The sequence below is a fragment of the Pleurodeles waltl genome, chromosome 7, assembly GCF_031143425.1.
Source record: "Pleurodeles waltl isolate 20211129_DDA chromosome 7, aPleWal1.hap1.20221129, whole genome shotgun sequence".
In the NCBI taxonomy this organism is placed as follows: domain Eukaryota; kingdom Metazoa; phylum Chordata; class Amphibia; order Caudata; family Salamandridae; genus Pleurodeles; species Pleurodeles waltl.
In genome coordinates, this window is record NC_090446.1 from 470,271,620 (window position 1) to 470,289,424 (window position 17,805).

Genomic DNA, 17,805 nt, shown 5'->3' on the forward strand with positions numbered 1-17,805 from the left:
GCCATTTGTTACTCAACAAGGACAAAAGTATTTCCATTAGTTTTTCCTGTAATAGACCTTACATTACTGAGAACAACCAAATCACAAAAGCCTTGGCCTAGAGTACATATGGTATTTCTAAATTGTAAAGGTTGCATATTTTTGGGAGGGGGGGGGGGGGGAGAGAAACGTTGACGTTTCGGTCTCCTAGAAGATCAAACACCGTGAAACAATCTTCTGGGCATATTTTTAATAGGTCCCTTACAGATCAAAGCAACAAAAAAAAAAAAAAAATGCATTAAACATCACTGGAAAAAGAACTGCTAGTGATTTTGCTTTCTCTATTATCGGCTGATGCTGTATAGTTACATGAATATATAAATATATTTTCATTAGAATCCCAGCATTGACCATGCCTAATATGTTTTATAGTTTTGTTTGGAATTTTGATCGATTCCCTTGATTAGATGTATTCAACCAATCATATGATGTATGTTTGAAAGGTTTTCTAAAACAATTCCCTCAAGAGTTTGTGCTTGCATTTCTTCAATATGTGGTCTTAAATGTTGGAGGTAGTTGAAGAATGGGACTCCCTGGGCGCAGTGAGTCAAGGTTCATTGGCAGAGAAGCGTTGATTGAAGAGCTGAGGCGTCAGAAGTTGTCATGTCAGTTACCATGGTATTGTTCTTCAACTCTGAAGATTAAATAGATAGGCACAAAGAACCCAGAGGACGAGTCTGTCCCAGAGCTGGCACTCAAACATCCGGCCCTGATGGTGGAAGAAAATTTAAGGGGAGCGCTGCACTGATTTATTGTGGACCAATGAAGGAGTCACACGTGTGACTTCAGACTTCCTTGAAGGAAAGGTTACAAACGTCTGAGCCCAACACCAGCTGGTAAGGGGAGGCACAGCATCTGTTCCTACAACTACAAGCAACTGGCACACAGACCTTTTGGTGCAAAAATACAGTTTAACATTGCATGATGAGTCAAGTAAAGTCTGACAGAAAATTGTGCAGGCCCAAGTTCAGTTTTAAATATATACGCCTTTATTACAGAGATATATACTTTGAATATTAACACTACACGTGAGACTCAGAGCCGGCGTGAGATGTAAGTCACAGGAACACTAGAAGCGCCGTCACCAGTAGGTTGGAGGAAATGGAAAGGATCTAAAGCTCAGAGGCCTGCACGACAATACACTAACATTACAACAGATAAGTGCAACCACTGCTCCCTTACTGGAAAAGACGCGCCACCCACGGGATGACCACGGACCATAAGGGAGATGCAAGTAACAGCTAACCACAGTGGCGACCCGGGGGACCTTGGGCTGCCAACCGTTAGAAATGATGCCTCGTTTCCATGATATCAGACAGCAGGGCCAGATGTCATTTTAGGAACTGGTCAGAAGCGTTTGAGGCTTCTAGCCAATAACCACTACTATTCTCCCTCCATCTTCCTCCAGGTGTTTTTGACCTCCCTCCATCGGCCAGCATAGTCAGTGAAGCCACTCCAATCAGGGCAGACATTCCAGGAAGAGTATGAGGCGAACATGTGAAACGGGTGGCATTGGGAGAGACATGGAAGGAGCGACATATGCGGGTGCATGTGGCACCAGGTGCAGCCAGAGCAAGGAGGCTGTGTGGAAGATGGGCTTAGTAGGCATGGTTGGAGACGAAGAGAGATTCGCCAGCGGCAGCTCCGGCCTGGCCACTGGAAACGTACTTGCCTTGGCAAGCCAAGCTGTTGGCCTGAAGATAAAGAAAAAAAAAAAAAAAAAAAAAAAAAAAAAGGCATGTTAGTGGTGGGGGGAAATAAGCTATGAAAGGAGTAGAAGAGGAACACATGTAAATTAGATTCACAAATATTAAAATCAAATAACCCCCTCACCCCACCTCCCTCCCAAAAATATCACTATTCAACTTTGTTGTCAGTATTCTTAATAAATCTGGTCTCTAGGTGCAGTGTACAGTACCATACCCCACTTTGGCAGTCAGTGGGGAAATAAAGATCCCGAGGAAGTAGCTGCAAAACAAACTATAGACTGTCGCCACATTTCACTTTGAACCTTCAATGCTCTACCAACAGTCCCAAGGAACAGGACTCTCCAATCTTCCCATCACCTTTTAAGACACTTGCTGGATTTAGGAGTTTCAGCCAACCCTGTAAGTGCAGGATGGAAGCCATTCAAAGCAAAGACGCTCAGTTACCAAAGTCAGGAAAAGCATGGTAAATGAAAATCTGGAATAAGACAATCATGCCTCCCAATCCAGGTAGAAAGATTTCACTAGATCATCGGAGGCTGGAGACACTCCTGCCGAAGGACATAAGCTTCACTGAATCTGACTGACTAATGACGATGGAGATTCAAGAGCCTTCCTTCACGCCTCTTTCTGGACATCTGGCACGAACACACAAGATGGCTCTAGCACATTTTTCTGTAAGCACTTGTGGAGCGTTTAGCATCCGCATTAGGTCCCTCCACGTCCTGTCATAGGCCCTCACCCCAAGAATTCGTTTTATGGATTCACGCCCCCCCCCCCCGATCAAACGTGAGCAATGTCACGCATCAGTATCCCATCCAGTCTTATTTCTGCTATTACATTTGAGGGCAAGTAGGATGGTCATCAAGAAGAGGTATCCAGGGTTACAAAGAGTTACTCAACTTGCGGGCTATAGGTCACACCTTATCCATACGATAAATAAGAGTATTTTGAGGAGCTAAAAGCTGTGATTTTATAAACGTTGGGGGGGGGGGGGTGGGGGGGGCGCGCAAAAGGTCACGTAGAGCAGTCCCTACTACGACTGCCATTAGGACTGAATCCAGGAATTTTAACTTTGTTCATAATGGGAAAATAAGTATCAGAAGATAAAGTAAATTCAGGACTGTTGGCTTAGATAATACATTTGGATCTACGTTGCTTAAATCAACAATATGCATTAACCAGCAAGGCATTCTTACTGCACTAGTACCATTAAAAAGTTACCTGATGACACATTTAAGTTGCTTCCGTACAGGAACGGATGACTTCCCTAAGGGCACAACACCCTTCGGGAGTGGCCAAAGGGGCCAGTCTCATTACTTCCCACAGGTACCCCTTCAACACCTACCAAGGCTCTCTTGATGTATTCCTCCTGAGCATTCTTGACATTCTCCTTTTTGCCGCCCCAGGCCTTCAGGCAGGAAGCCTGCAGGGCTCGGCCATAGGAGAAGGTGACAGGCCAGGGCCGGTGCAGAGGGCACTTGTTGATGGCATTCAGATGGATGGTAGCTTCCTCCTCACTCTGTCCACCAGACAGGAAGGTGATGCCTGCAGACAGGTGCAGAAGTGACATTGACAAATAAGCATCCAAAGACCTGATCGTCGCGCAAGACATCCCATCCAATGAGGCAACCCGCTAAGCCACCAAACCCAATGGGCAACCAACAATCACACCCACGGCAAGCCCCTCAACCTAGCCTTTGTATGCATACAACATGAGTAAGCCAGACATCACTCCCAGTCATAACTGGCCTGATGCACACAAAACCAATCCCCAGATGCGAGCGAAGCAGCCCACTCAATGAAGGGCCACACCGTATGCCTATACATTGAACATACAGAGCACACTACTTAAGAGGCCACTTCTCCCTCTCCCTTTTGAGAGCCCCACACACACAGACACCATTATTAATTAAAATAACTAAATCCTATACATGCAGCATCTAAGTTGTAGGTCTTAGTAAGGGTACCCAGCCTACAAGCAACAACAATAACTTCACATCAAACTCCGCCACAGTGGCCAAACTTTAGAAAAAGTTCCTGATAGAACAGAGTTCCTTGTGGCTACAACTAAGCCATCTCCTGCTCCCTCCCTGAGGACTCACCAGAGACAGCTGGTGGCACAGTGCGGCGCAAAGCGGTGACTGTAGCCATTGCAACCTCTTCAGGAGAGAACTTCTTGGTGCAGGCATGGCCAGGGGTCACCATGTTTGGTTTCAGCAGGGTGCCTTCCAGGTAGATGTGGTGATCACTCAGGGCCTTATACACCGCAGCCAAGACCTGAACAACAGAGACAAGAAAGTGAGATTGGGAGACCAGAATTCACCTTGCCTTTCTCTTTTCTCTGCCACTCACGGTGTCGTCTTTATTTTTTTTTTTAAACACTTTCCAGCCCCATTATTGTACCTTCTCTGTGACATATTGGCAGCGCTTGAGGTCATGGTCTCCATCAGGCAAAACTTCAGGCTCCACAATGGGAACGATGCAGTGCTGATTGAAAGGAAAAGTCAGAGATCAGCACCTAGAACATTGATTTGCCACCAATATTATAATAATAAATAAAGTAAGAGGAGGGCATTAAAGTTCCTCTGGCACTTAAACGGAAAGAAACAACTAAAATCTCAAATATGGTGCCAGGAAATTGAGTAAAGGCTAACAGTCCATTTAATTTGCCCTCTCCAACCCTGCTTGACTAAAGTTCAGCTTTTATGCCAAGCATGTGTGAACAACTAACAGAGTACCAATGGCCTGCGTGCCACCCCTTACCTCATGCCCCTACAGAAGCTGGACGACAAGGGCACGTTAAATCAGTTACCTACACTGCTGAAAGCTGGAGAAAGGACTTTGCCAGTTTTCAGCCTGTGCACGACAGGTAGGTGGCAGGCCGCCAGGAAATCTGTGACACCCTGATGTGAAGTGTGATAGGTAGACGTTTCCTCACCTGCTGACAGATGCTGGCGTAGCGCGCCAGAACGTTGGCGTTCTCCATGATGGCCAGTTCGGAGGGGGTGTGCTCTGATATTTTCAGCACACAACGCCACTTGGCGAAGTCAGCACCATCCTTCTTGTACTGGGCACAGCGTTCAGCAAGACCATCGAGACCTGGAGAAGGAAGGTCAGGTTCAAGATATTTCAGACTGGCACAAATCGCTGCTGTGAACTGACTTCCAGGATTTTTTTTTTTTGAGGGAGCGTGGGGTGATGTTAAATATACATTGATAAATAATAAGGAACAAAGTAGAAGCAGCCATGGCTCGCCAGGTTACAGAGGGTGTATATTAATTAAAAAAAAAGATTTTTAAAAACCAAAAAAAATAAATATTTTTAAAAAAAACACACACACATGCGCGCTCCCATTCTGCCCTTCGGCCAATCCTGACGCTGCTCTGAGTAGCATTAGGATTGGCTGGGAACTCCCAGCCAGGGTGCTCCCTGGCAGATTGGGAGCCTATCCCTGTTCTCGCCAGCCCAGCAACACAGTGCCGGGCTGGAGAGAGCATAGTATGCATGTGTGTTTGGCCAGCTCAAGACAACTGGCTAAACATACACGCACACTGAGGGGAGTGCTCTCTGCACTCCCCCTCATGGCTGTCATCCCCAAAGCCCCACCCCTTTTACTACAAAAGGATAATAAAAACTTAGTTTATTATTGTTTTGTAGTAAACTGTTTGCAGCTGCTGGCGGTGGGGTATGGGGGCGATGCTCCTCCACCACTGTGAAGGCACCACCATTGAGTCCAAGTTCAGCAGCACTTGTTTCTGGTCCTGGTTAGCCAGGGGGGTTTGATCATACACAGGCACTGCACCTACACCGCATGAAAACGGAAATCATGCAACATATTCTGAGGTAGAATATCACTCGTCTTCTTAAATAGTGAATGCTGTATCTGCATTAGTACAGCACAATAAGCAACTGTACAGAGCAATCCGTAACTGAAAAGTGACCGATCAACCTTTGAAAACGGCCTACCATCCTGTGACAGTATGTTTTTTTGTTTTGTTTAACTGTTGATCCATTTGATCTTGGGGGGGGGGGGGGGGACGGGACTTATTCTCGCAATATGAAAGATATGCCTCAATTGGTGACTTGAGTAAGCTAGGGCCACAAAATGCTTAATTCGAGTGGCCTGGGAATCATACAGAACAGATAACCAGGACTCCTCCAAAGAAAATACCTAGGAAAACCTCAACCTTACATTTCCATCACTGACCGGGATGGGGTAAACTTACCTTGAGTAGTGGTCTCGCCGTTGGTTCCAGCCAAAGGGACAACACCTTTGTCAACCTATGGGCAGATAATAAAAAGAGGTGAGCAAAAGATCGTGAAATAGTTAAATTCCCCTACGTGCACCTGCACCTAATTCTAGAAGACAGACAGACCCCTTTATATACTAGGAATGGCTTGGATTGAAATTAGATATATTCAATGTTTTAGGACCCGAAGGACAGCATTTGTGCTTTGCAGAAGCATAAAAAGAGGAGCCACTAGAGAGGGCACATTTGGTCCTGCACTCGGCTTGGTAGTGCAAGGTAAGGCTATCCAGTGCTTAAAACGGAAATACAGAAGTGGTGGTGGTACTGCCTGTCCAGAGTACCCGTTCACTCCTGAGAAGTGCTAGTACTCTGCTGTAATTAATACCTTTAACGGGAAAGCTGAGAATTGCAGATTCTTACCACTGCAGTATACATCCCCATTTAAAGCCCTGGGCTTGCCTGAATCTTTTGTGGTGTTTGGGTCTCTAACATCATGCGGGACTGGTTCAAACTGGTGCATGTGCCTAATTCAAAAGCGAAATCGTGCCCTGGGACACATTTCAAGACACTGGTAGTGTATAGCACCACCTACCGGCTAATCACGTTACTTGACTCGTCATGAGCATAAAAATAAACATTGGCAAAGCCAATAGGTCTTGTCTATTCAAGAGCTATTGGCTTTGCCAGTGTGTTTTTGCCATGTTGTACACCAGTGTGGTTGTTGTTTAGCATGGTTAAGAGTTAGTGGCATAAAGGGGAGTGGTGTGGAGTGGGGAGTGGAATGGTGAAGTGTTGCAGAGTGGAGTGGCAGAGTGTTATGTATTGGAGTGGCATAGTGTAGAGTGGCATGCACCGATGTGGTGCAGGGTGCAATGGCATTGGATTCAGCAGCATAGATTAAAATGGTGTGTAGTAGAGTGATGCAAAGGGTAGTGGCACAAAGCAGAGTCAAGTGACTGAGTGCAATGATGCAGAGTGCACTGGCATAGAGGGGTGTAGAGTAGCATAGAGTGGTGCAGAGTAGAGTGCAGTGGCTTAGAATGGAGTAGTGCAGAGTGGAGTAGGTCACAGTAGAGAGTACATTGTTGCAGAGTAGTGTCAGAGTGGCATAGAGTACAGTGATACTGTGCAGTGGCAATGCAGCTGTGTAGACTACACTGGCAGCGCGCAGTGGCATAGAACGCAGAGGCGCAGAGTATAGTAGGGTGGCGTAGAGTAGATTCTTTCAGAGTCGAGTGAAGTAGCATTGAGTGGTGCTCGGTAAAAATGCAGATGCGTAAAGTGGCATAGCACTTCATGGCAGAGTAAAGTGGTGTAGAGCACAGTGGCATTGAGTGCAGTACTGCAGAGTAGATTAGATTGCCATATAATGGATTGGCGTAGAGTGCTGGGGCATAGAGTTGATTGTTAAAAAGTAAAGTGAACTGGTACAGAGTGGGGCAGAGTTATGTAGGAAGAGTAACAAAAATGAATGCATAAGACATGAAGAGGTAAAGCTGTGTCAGGGGCAGTTTTTTTTTGTGGAAATACAAATGTCCTCAACCTATGGAAATATTATGACCTTCACCTTTTTAACACCTGTTCGACCCATTCTCCACCATTCCCTTCCTCTGTAAAAGTGCAATGTTCACGGGCCCAGGTGTTGGACTGCGCCACGGAGGTGAACACACATCATTCACTCGGTGGCAGCGCCCGCTAGCACCCCGGAGGCCCAGGTAGGTCACTAGTACCCACCTTGATGCCAACCACAGCTCCTTTATCCTTGATGACCTGGACGAAGGAGCGCTTGTCGTCGGCATGGTGGTAGAGGGTCTCGTGAAAGAGGATAACGCCACCGATGCAGGGGTTGACGCGGTCATCGGCGGTGAAGAGCAGCTGGCGGTAAAAGCGGCGGTTCTCTTCCGTGTTCTCCACGTTGATGGAGCTCAGGCGTTTGGCGATGCTACCTGCAGGTGGGGGGGGGGGGGGGGGGGACACACAAATTAGCCAGGATTTACGATGAGGCAGGAACAGCAACCACTAGGGGCGTCGCAGTGACTTTTTTTTTTTAATCTTGAAAATCAAATTACTGTTTCGCACCATGCAATATTGCCTCCGCCCGGGATTCGTGCACTGAGCTGATGACGTAATAACTAGTGGACCGGAGCAGTTCCCATAAAACTCCAGCTCCACATCAATGTGGTCGTTAGTGACCCAAACCAAATGTCTTTCGGCTTCCCACACCACTAGTTATGTTTCATTTACCAAATCCCCACCCTTTACAATGGGGGGTTTATCGAGCCCCTTTCACATATGCTTTAAAGTGCCCCCACGCCACCCTGTGCTCTCACCGGTGGACTCGTCGGCCGCCAGGATGCCCTTGCCGGGGGCCACGATGCGCTGGGCGATGTCATGCAGCTCCTTCTTCTGCTCCGAGGTCAGTGCGGGGTACTGGTGAGTCATCTTGAATGTTCTGGAGTGAAACCGTAAGAGTGAAAGGTTAACTTAGCACAAGTGAGGGGCCACTAACAACTTCATCCTCCGACGCTCAATTTAGCAACATGCCAGGAATAGTGGAAAGCAACGACATCACATGATTTACTCCTTGCGTCACCCATAGCCACTCAGTACCCTTTCCTCTCGTAGCCGCTCAATGGCAGATACGTAATACAGCATATAAATACGATTTTATAGCCATAGTTAATTCCTAGCTGCATTCATAGTCCGAGACTCTATATAAGACAGTTACCAGGCTGCAACGGCCACGCCCCACCACCTCTAGAAACCCAAGGCGTCCATGCTGTGCCCCGCACTTGTCACAACAAAGCCCTAAAATCTGCAAGGCGCCCAGAAGCCATTCATTATGAGCTACGATTTGCATGCAATCTACTCTTTGTTGGCTGTCCGAATTAAAGACCAGTATGAGCAGCCAGACTGTAGGGTGCGCGAACTCTTCTCTCTATCGTGTAGGAGGGTTTTCTAACCTCCCTCTAAAATATTTGAGGGCCTGTTGTCTATGAAGGTCGGAGAACTGGTCTTGTGACCTGCATAAACTGCGCGACAGGTGGGAGATATTTTGAAATCCCATGGACATGTTAATGCACTTAGATGTGTCCCTTGCACGGATTTAATCCCGTCTCTTAATTGACCACGACCATACAGAACTAAGTGTTATAGCCTTACAGCTTGAATTTTTCCTAACTGAAGTGCTGCACCTTTTTCTAACATAAGTGCTGCACTGGGCTATAGTTCATTATCGTTGTGTTGCCATTTACAGAGCAAATTTACATAGCTCCTGGGGGAGGGGGGTGCTAAAGTGCTCTAATGAATGCATCTTGAGTGCCTTGGCCCTGTGCATTATTCACGCGCTCATAATTCCGAATGCATATTTTTATCTTTACCCTCGTATTTTGCCCGTCCCCTTGTATTGTTTTTCCTTCGCTGGCCTTATATTGACCTGTTCCTGCGACAACGTGTTTTTGTGCGGAAGGAGAGGACGCCCTGTATTGCACAGACTTCAAAAATTCTCAAAATGCGTCAAGGGCATCCGGAGGTCAGAGGGCAATGCGCCTTCGGAGGCATCTGCCTCCATCCCTCATCACTGTCTGATGCGGCTATGGATCGTACTGCACAACTTTGCACTGTACCGTACATGGCGCTCGCCTCATCCCTTATAGGGTTACAACGAAAGGGCCTAATTCACCCTCCTCGATTTGTACGCTGGATTTTATGGCGCTGCATCGATGAAACGACAGTCCGCTCGGGGTGCATGGAACGTGAAACAAACTGTAGTCCTTTGAATAAGGCGTTGCTCTGTAAATGGCGTAGAACTGCACAGCACACAGCCAAGGTCATCTTTGAAAGGCACCCCTAAATGATCTAATATAAGTACCGCACGATAACAACGCTCCCCAAACTCACATCGTGTCACTGAAAGCGTCGCTAGGGCACCGCACCCGGGAAGTGACTCAGCAACAGGCAGAGGCTCACATTGCTGGTCAGCACGTACAACGGTGCCCATCCCGTGGGCGAAGAGGTGGGGAGGGGATTTGACGCAAGAGCACCCTGAAAGTGAAGGGGCCCGGGGGGAACCGACGAGGTCTTGGACGTCTACTGGTCTCAGACCAAAAGGTGTGCAGCATAAACAACACACGGATTACAAGATATGTTTATATACAATTAACGACAAATTGAACGACTGTTCCTCCTTCAACACGAGGGCCCAGTGACAAGTATATAGTATCTATAGACAGCCGAGTGGCTGCGTCACCCAAGCTCCCGCATCTATCAGGAAACGCATCCATGTCTATATTTAGCACCAATGTACCAGTAAACGACCCTGCACAACCCTCTGTCCCCTTAAGCCTTCCATTTATACAAGCGATCAATTCTCCCCAGCCCCTCAAAACAACGGCCCTTCATGCAAGTCATGTTGTCCTCCCACTCTTAAATAATAGCTCTAGGAATCAGGAAGGAGTATGTCTTCTTCAAGGTCACTGCCGTTGGCTATCTTCCAAGCGGCGAGATGGGAATGAGGCTTGCCCACTGCATATTTTCATGTCGTGTGGGGTTTTCATTAACACTGCACATCAAACTGCAGCCACCGTAAGACGTCTATCCACCAAGTGAACGGTGTAAAGATGGGAGGATAGTTGTTTGTACCCAGTGGCTATTGCCTCAGCAAGCCATGGTGTTAACACACAAAAACAAACTTAAATAAAGGAGAGGTATACAAATGTTCTATGAACAATGTAGGAGATAACATAAAAACCCAGGAGCTCCTTAGATGGAAATAATTATTATTTTTTTCAAATTAACTCCGTACCTCTCATAAAATTCGACATTCTGATAATTTCCATTCCATGACGTAAAACAGATGAGAAGAGCTCACCCGAACTACCAACGATCTTAAAACGTCCCTGCTCGAGGAAGGATGCCTTGCTAAACTCCGCCGCACATCACTTGTCTAGTTACAACACCCATACAACTGACGCCCTCTCTGATAGCTCAGAAAGACTAAACACGTTAACTACCCTACAAAGACTGTCCCTAATAACGCCTTCCCGTCAAAGTACGACTGGATTTATTGAGAAGACCCCGGCCTCACCTGCTGCTTCGCCTGCTCTTGAGACCTTCGGCTGACAATGAGCGCTTCTATGGGCGAACGCGGGTATCAAGGCTAGCCTCGGCTAGACACGCCCACGGGTGGGTGTTTGGTGGGGGGGATTCCGCAAACGTTACGCCGGGGAAAGGGCTAGTTCTACCGCACGCCTTTCAAAGCAGGGGGCGGGGCAACGCGAGGTCCTCGAGCGAAATCCCTGCCTCGACGCAATCAGAGGGGCGTGGCCCAACCGCGCTCACAGCAGCGGGCGAGCGGGGAGGGACACAATGATGCGGCATAGAAATAGAAAAAAGACACGTGTCGTTTAGGCCTAGGCCACCTTGAAATAGGAGATCTTAAAACTGCTGCAGAGGAAGTGGGGTGATGCTGTGTTAGGGGTGGGCGAGGCCAAGAACGTTTATAGATGGGCACCTGATTATTTTTTTTTTGTTGGTGAAGGAAGTTGGAGGATGGGTCGTGTTGTACCCACCAGCTCTCCTCCGCCCCAGTACGTGACAAAATACACACAGTCTCGCTAAATCTCCACGGTGATAAGCCACTCCCCCCAGTCGAGTCATCTCGTCTCGTAAATCGTCCCCACTGCTGTTAAGGAAAACTTAAGATACCGGAAATACTCTGTTGATGGGTCACCATTTCTCAGCTTCTTGAAAGGCTGATGCTCTGTCGGGTGCCTAAACATACAAGTGTTTCCGTAGCGTGGTAGCTGCTAGTATTTCTACATACTGCATGAAGCGTGTTAAATCTTTGTTGCGCAGGGAGTGTGTGTATGTTGCCGTATTGTTTTTGGTACGATTTTGGCCATGCCTTCCTCTAATGTCGCTATAGTTTTAATTAATTTTAATGGTCTTTTGACACGTTTTTTTCTGCCGTTACATGGTTTGAACCTGGCAGAAGTTCCATGTTTTCCTGCTCATTACATTTCAGAAAGGGGAAGGGCCCACTGTTTGTACCTTTTCAATCCTCGGACAGCACTTGGTCATTAATCCAACTTTCTCAGCGCCATAGTGCCACAGAAGTGACTGCGACTTGAGTTTTAGCATTTTAAAAAAACTAGAACTTAATAAAACACTTATGCTGGCCACTGTAAAAGGTAATATACTATATCCGGTACCTTAAATGGGCCGTACTCACACGTACTGAGTGCCTTCCCTTCTTTGAGAGGTAGAGTATCTTTCTCAACGGTTAATCAATACTTTTAATGATATATGAGCAGCACTTCACAATAGCACACACGTACTCCTGCCAGTAAGTACCAATACTTCCGTGATTAAGTGCCAACCTCTGATTCTGTCTCATGTGTGCAACAGCTTTTTTTTTAAACTGTAACAGTGGTGTAATGTAATCTCCTGTGATGCAGAGGCTCCACTCCTGAGGAGCCTCCCTGTACAGCCTCAGAGCTATAAATATCTGTGATAACGGTTGCTGTAGGAAGCTGCCCTTGTGTGTGGTGGGTACCTAAAGTAGTTACAACTTATACCATGTCCAGGTATCCCCTATTAGTGTAGTATAGGTAGTGTCTAGAAGCCAGGCTCTCTAGAGGTAGCTGTGGGTGAGCAGCCAAGGCTTATCTAGGAGACATGCAAATCATGCAATACTACTGTAGTCACACAACACTTACACACCTGAACGAAAACAGTCAGTGTTACAAAAATAAAGGTCTTTATTACAGTAACACAATACCAAAACACTAGCTAAGCAACCCTCCAAAAGGAGGTAAGTAAACACACTGAATTTGCACACTAGTAATCAGCAATAGGTATACAATGTGTTAGAAAACAATGAAAATAGCAATAGACAATAGTGGTCCTGGGGGAGCCAAAACATATACTAAAAAAATGAAACGTGACCACAGGACTCCCACATAAGGAAGTGGAATGTGTGGAGGGGAGCTGAGGGTACCAGGAAACCCAACAGGTAAGTACCACAGGGCCCACTAGTGACCAGTAGGAAAGGAGTAAATCACTAGATTTTCCCCAAACCACCCAAAAGGAAGAAAAAGAAGAAAATGCAACACCCAGTCAAGACTGCAAAAAAACAGCAGGGGATTCCTGAAGAGGAAGACCTGTGGAAGAAGGGGACCAAGTCCAGAAGTCGCAGAAGAATCCAGGAGGAGTAGGAGGTACTACCCACCCAGCTGTGGATGCAGGAGTTGGTCAACGGTAGGACGAAGACAGTCAGGAATGCACCCCTGGAGCAGGTGAAGAGGTCCTAAAGGATGCAGTTGGCGTCCCACGCTGGATGGATGATTGCAGTCAGCCAGTGGTGCGGAAAAGCCATTAACAAGCCTTGGCAAATGCACAAGTTGTGGTGAAGCAAAAGTGGGCTGCCATGGACCAGCAAGGTCCAGGAGGTTTAAACCCAAGGGGAGCGTCCGAGGGGGACCCTCAGCAAGACAGATCCCACAGATGAAGAGGTAGCCCCCACAGGAGACCCACTGGACGAGGAACCGGAAGTCACAGAGGAGCCCACGCAGCACTCCTGGAGAAGGGTCCCACGCCGCAGGAGAAGCACGCAGAGGGCTGTGCATCGTAGGAAGGAGTACTGGGGACTGGGGCTTCATGGAGCCTGAAGATCCCTTGGAGGAGATGCAAAAACGCCTTGGCAGCTGCAAGAGACGTAGTGCACGGGGATACTGTCCTGCGTGGGAAGACACCACCACCCGTGATGCAAGATCCACGCAGCTCTGGATGAGAGGAGATCCACGCAGCCAGCCGTCATTGAAGTTGGTGCCTGCAGATGCAGGGGAGTGACTCCTTCACTCCAAGGGAGATTCCTTCTTCCTTATCGTGCAGACTGAAGTCTTGCCGCCCTCAGAGGATACACAGCCGGGGAAATGTTTAAGAAGCTCAAATGTTTAAGAAGCTAGAAGGAGCCGTGGAAACAATGTTGCAAGCAGACTCTTTGTCGTTGATGCAGATTGTCGGATCCTGGAGGGTCCAGTCGCTGTTTCAGGGCTAGAAGTAGAGGTTGCAGAGGAGTCCTGCTGGAATTGTGCAAGCAGAATCTGAGGAACCACCCAAGAGAGAGACCCTAAATAGCCCTGACCGCCTATCAGGAGGGGGCTCTGACTTCACCTGCCTGACCTGGCCACTCAGATGCTCCCAGAGGTCCTTGCTAACCTTGGATTCAAGATGGCGGAAACCAGGGGCCCTCTGGCGGAGCTCTGAGCACCACCCCTGGGGTGGTGATGGACAAGAGAGTGGTCACTCCCTTTTCCATTCTCCAGTTTCATGCCAGAGCAGGGACAGGACGCCCCTGAACCGGTGTAGACTGGTTTATGCACAGAGGGCCCCAATGTGCCCTTAAAAGCTTACCAGTGGCTTGGGGAGGCTACCACTGCCAAGCCATGTAACACCTATTTCTAAAGGGAGAGGGTATTACCCAGCTCCCAAAAGGAAATCCTTTGTTCTAACTTCCTGGACTTGAGCTGTTCAAGCAGCAGGAGGGCAGCAATTTGTCTGAGGGGTGGCAGCAGCTTGGGCTGCACAGAAAACCCCAGAATGCTGGTAGGAGCAATCCTGGGGGGTCCTCTAAATGCATAAAATGGCGTCCCCACACTCACGAAGTCCATGAAAATGGAATTGGAGTTCGTGGGGGCACCTCTGCTAGTGCAGGGGTGTCCTCACACACAGGTAATTGCACCATACCCTCTGGGCTAGGATGGCCTGCTATATGGGTCACTTACAGTGACCTAGTGCAGTGACCTGTAGTGAAAAGGGTGCATGCACCCTTTCACGCTGGCTGCAATGGCAAGCCTGCAGATACACTTTGCAAGGGCTCCCCATGGGTGGCATAATACATGCTGCAGCCCATGGGGATACCCTGGTACCTAAATGCCCTGTGTACCATATACTAGGGACTTAAATGGGGGCACCAGTATGGCAAACGTGGGGTAAAAGTTACCAAGTTAGGAGGGAGAGAGCTTAATCACTGGGGTCCTGATTAGCAGGATCCCAGTGAACACAGTCAAACACACTGACAACAGGTAGAATCCGGGGGTAACCATGCCAAGAAAGAGGGTACCTTCCTACAGTTGCCACTTTTCCTAGAGAAAAATACTGACCATCTGTTCATGCTTTAAGATTCTGCGAAGGCCTGGACACGAGTCTTAAGCAGAATGTTATATGAAATTTTCTTTAGTAATGTTTAACATGGGCTTTCTGTCTTTGTTCACTTCAATCATCAATCAGGGGTCATTAAGACAGGTATAAGACACACTGCACGTGTTTTCTTACATTTACTGTTTAAAGTGTGCACTATTAAGGGGGAGAAATGCTGGCTTTACATGATTTTCCTAATTTTTTAACCAGCAGGTACATTAAAATACGGTCATGCCGGTATAAATATTGTGGTAGTTCATATTTTGGATAAAATATCGCTGCAGGACAGTGTTTTGCCACTCAATACTGTGGCACACATCTGTTCCTATATTGGCACCCCTGTCTCATCCTTCAAGGTTTGGAAAAAAACAGCAATACCATTCTGATCTATGTATAGGGACCCTTGGCATTTGTTGCGCCAAGTTATGGGCACATTCTGTCTATCCTATAGTTAGGGAATAGGTCCAATGCCAGCTACCATTCAATAGAATAGTAGGCCAGGACTTAAAATCCAGAATGCACTTACTCTGAAACAAGGAACACATTTGCAGAGGTCCAAGAACTTACAGATATCAAGCTACATAGTGTGGGACAAAGAACATACATCTGTTAAACATTTGCTCAAGGTAGGCCTTGCACTCTGAGGACAGGATCTCACAAGCACTCAAACTGGGAACGCACTGAAATGGGAAGGAGAACATACTACCACTCGGCTAACTGCGCCGATGAGACCAGCAACTCCACAACACTGGAACAGAGATCCACCGGTATGGGGATGTAAGATCTTATCCATTAATGGTGTTCCACCCTGAGATGTTTTAAGGCATGGGTAATTGCCCAGGGCCCCTATTTTCATAGCCCCCTCTCAAAAATTGACTCCTCTATCTCAGACTCTCTTTACGCTTATTCCTACTCAGGCTCTGAAGGAATCTGTGGCCTCAGCCAAGACATATTCAGTGTCCGATTTCTGAAAATGTAAGATATATTTAAATATTTTAGGCATCATGCGAACTTTAATTAGTAGAAAATTGGTAATATCATTCAAACTGAGAGCCCAAAATATGTCTTGTCTGGGGCCTCAACAATCCTTAAGATGACACTGGTCCCATCTTCTAGGGCACTTTGCCTACACCTTTTACAATTCACCAACATGCATCACACATGCACTAAGGTGGACCACTGACACCCTGTCACAAATACCAGGGACTGTAGCATCACAGAAAGCTATACACAGAGCTGCATAAACAAGAGCATCATGCATACGCTAACTCTGAGACTGAAACAACAAAACAGGGACAAAGGTACACATGAACAGGCATCACCTTCAGATGACAGGAAATGTTTACACTGGCTGTAGGGAATGTATTTCCCTGTCCAAAGTGAGACAACTACAAGTGCAAGAGATGTCCCACTTCAGAAGGCAACACACACAAACATCAAGCAAGATATATCAGTAGCAAAATATGGATCAGGAGACACACACATCAGAATATAGTGATACTTAAATTGACGTATATCGATACTTGAATCAGGAGATGGCTATACTGAGATAGAGGAACACTTCTATTTGGTGGAGGAGCCAATGGTATGAAGAGAGGGTCTGTCTCAGAGCTATTGGAGGATAAATTGAGAACAGTAAGAGGGCAGGCATACTCGTTCATCACAAAAGGGCCCCTACAGTATGGATGTTTGTGCCATATCCAGCAGCATGATGACAAGTCTAGGTTTTATATCCCCACAGAAGGAGACTCAGGGAAATATGGATTTTTTTTAGGGATACATTTTGTCCACCCAGAGCTAGTTCCAAGATTCCTGGGGTTGGCCAAAGTGAAGGACTTTTCTGTGGATTTTTAGTGCCCAAAATTCTTATTGGATTAATATGTGTTCCATATTACAAAGGCATAAATAACTCCCTACTATGTACTGGTCGACGAGTTTTGGCCTTTTAGGAAGGGTCTCCTCAAGACAAATCACAAGGGCTTGAGAGGTTTATATTTTTTCAAAATACGGTTCAAGAGAGTTAACTGTAGGTCTTGTGAAAGAGAGCTCGTCCATATCCGCATGTCAAACGTTGCCTCTTGCAGATTGCTATGGACGCTGCTTGCAGCTATGCACAAAGATAGGGTGCCAACTTATACAACATAAGCAAAGTTTGACAAATGTGGATGCAGCCGACCTCTCCTCCATGGGACCTACAATTAAATCTCTTTGTCTGTATTTTGAAAAAACTTTCCAAGGCTGGGTTGTGTTTATGATCTTGGTGGTCATAACCAGGCGAGTGGTAGTGGGCTGGTGTTAGAAGAAGACACTGGATATTGGGTCTGTGGAAGGCAATTACATGGACCCGTCTCTAAAACTGTTAGGCAGTGAACAGTCAATCATGGAGTTGCTGGCTGTGACCCACATACCCAGGATTTGTTTAGATTATCAATTGGAAAGACGAGTGGCACTCACTTGGGCCGATGATGAGAATTCCAAGAACATGACTAGCATGCATTTAAGAGATTCAAAGTTTGGTTTCTTTGCCAATTATATATTGTTAATTTCATTAGGCTTCAGGTGATACAGCCATTTGTACTTAACAGCAAATGTATGTTTCATTCCCA

At 46.8% G+C, this 17,805-nt stretch overlaps 1 protein-coding gene across 2 annotated transcripts in view; it reads right to left on the reverse strand.

The window, feature by feature from the left end:
• Positions 1-1,005: 1,005 nt before the first annotated feature.
• The window catches only part of ALDOA (aldolase, fructose-bisphosphate A), a 28,205-nt gene continuing 11,405 nt past the window's right edge, over positions 1,006-17,805 (reverse strand). Inside the window, exons 1-9 of one of the 2 annotated variants that reach the window (XM_069244072.1) lie at positions 11,085-11,275; positions 8,329-8,450; positions 7,733-7,944; positions 5,975-6,029; positions 4,687-4,847; positions 4,152-4,235; positions 3,851-4,025; positions 3,094-3,293; positions 1,006-1,733 (exon numbers count right to left, since the gene is read on the reverse strand). In XM_069244072.1, coding sequence (XP_069100173.1) covers positions 1,638-1,733; positions 3,094-3,293; positions 3,851-4,025; positions 4,152-4,235; positions 4,687-4,847; positions 5,975-6,029; positions 7,733-7,944; positions 8,329-8,440 — 1,095 coding nt within the window. In that variant the 5' untranslated portion in view covers positions 8,441-8,450; positions 11,085-11,275 and the 3' untranslated portion in view covers positions 1,006-1,637. Of the gene's footprint in view, positions 1,734-3,093; positions 3,294-3,850; positions 4,026-4,151; positions 4,236-4,686; positions 4,848-5,974; positions 6,030-7,732; positions 7,945-8,328; positions 8,451-11,084; positions 11,276-17,805 lie in introns of those variants that run through there. The other variant, XM_069244071.1, reaches the window with a different exon arrangement.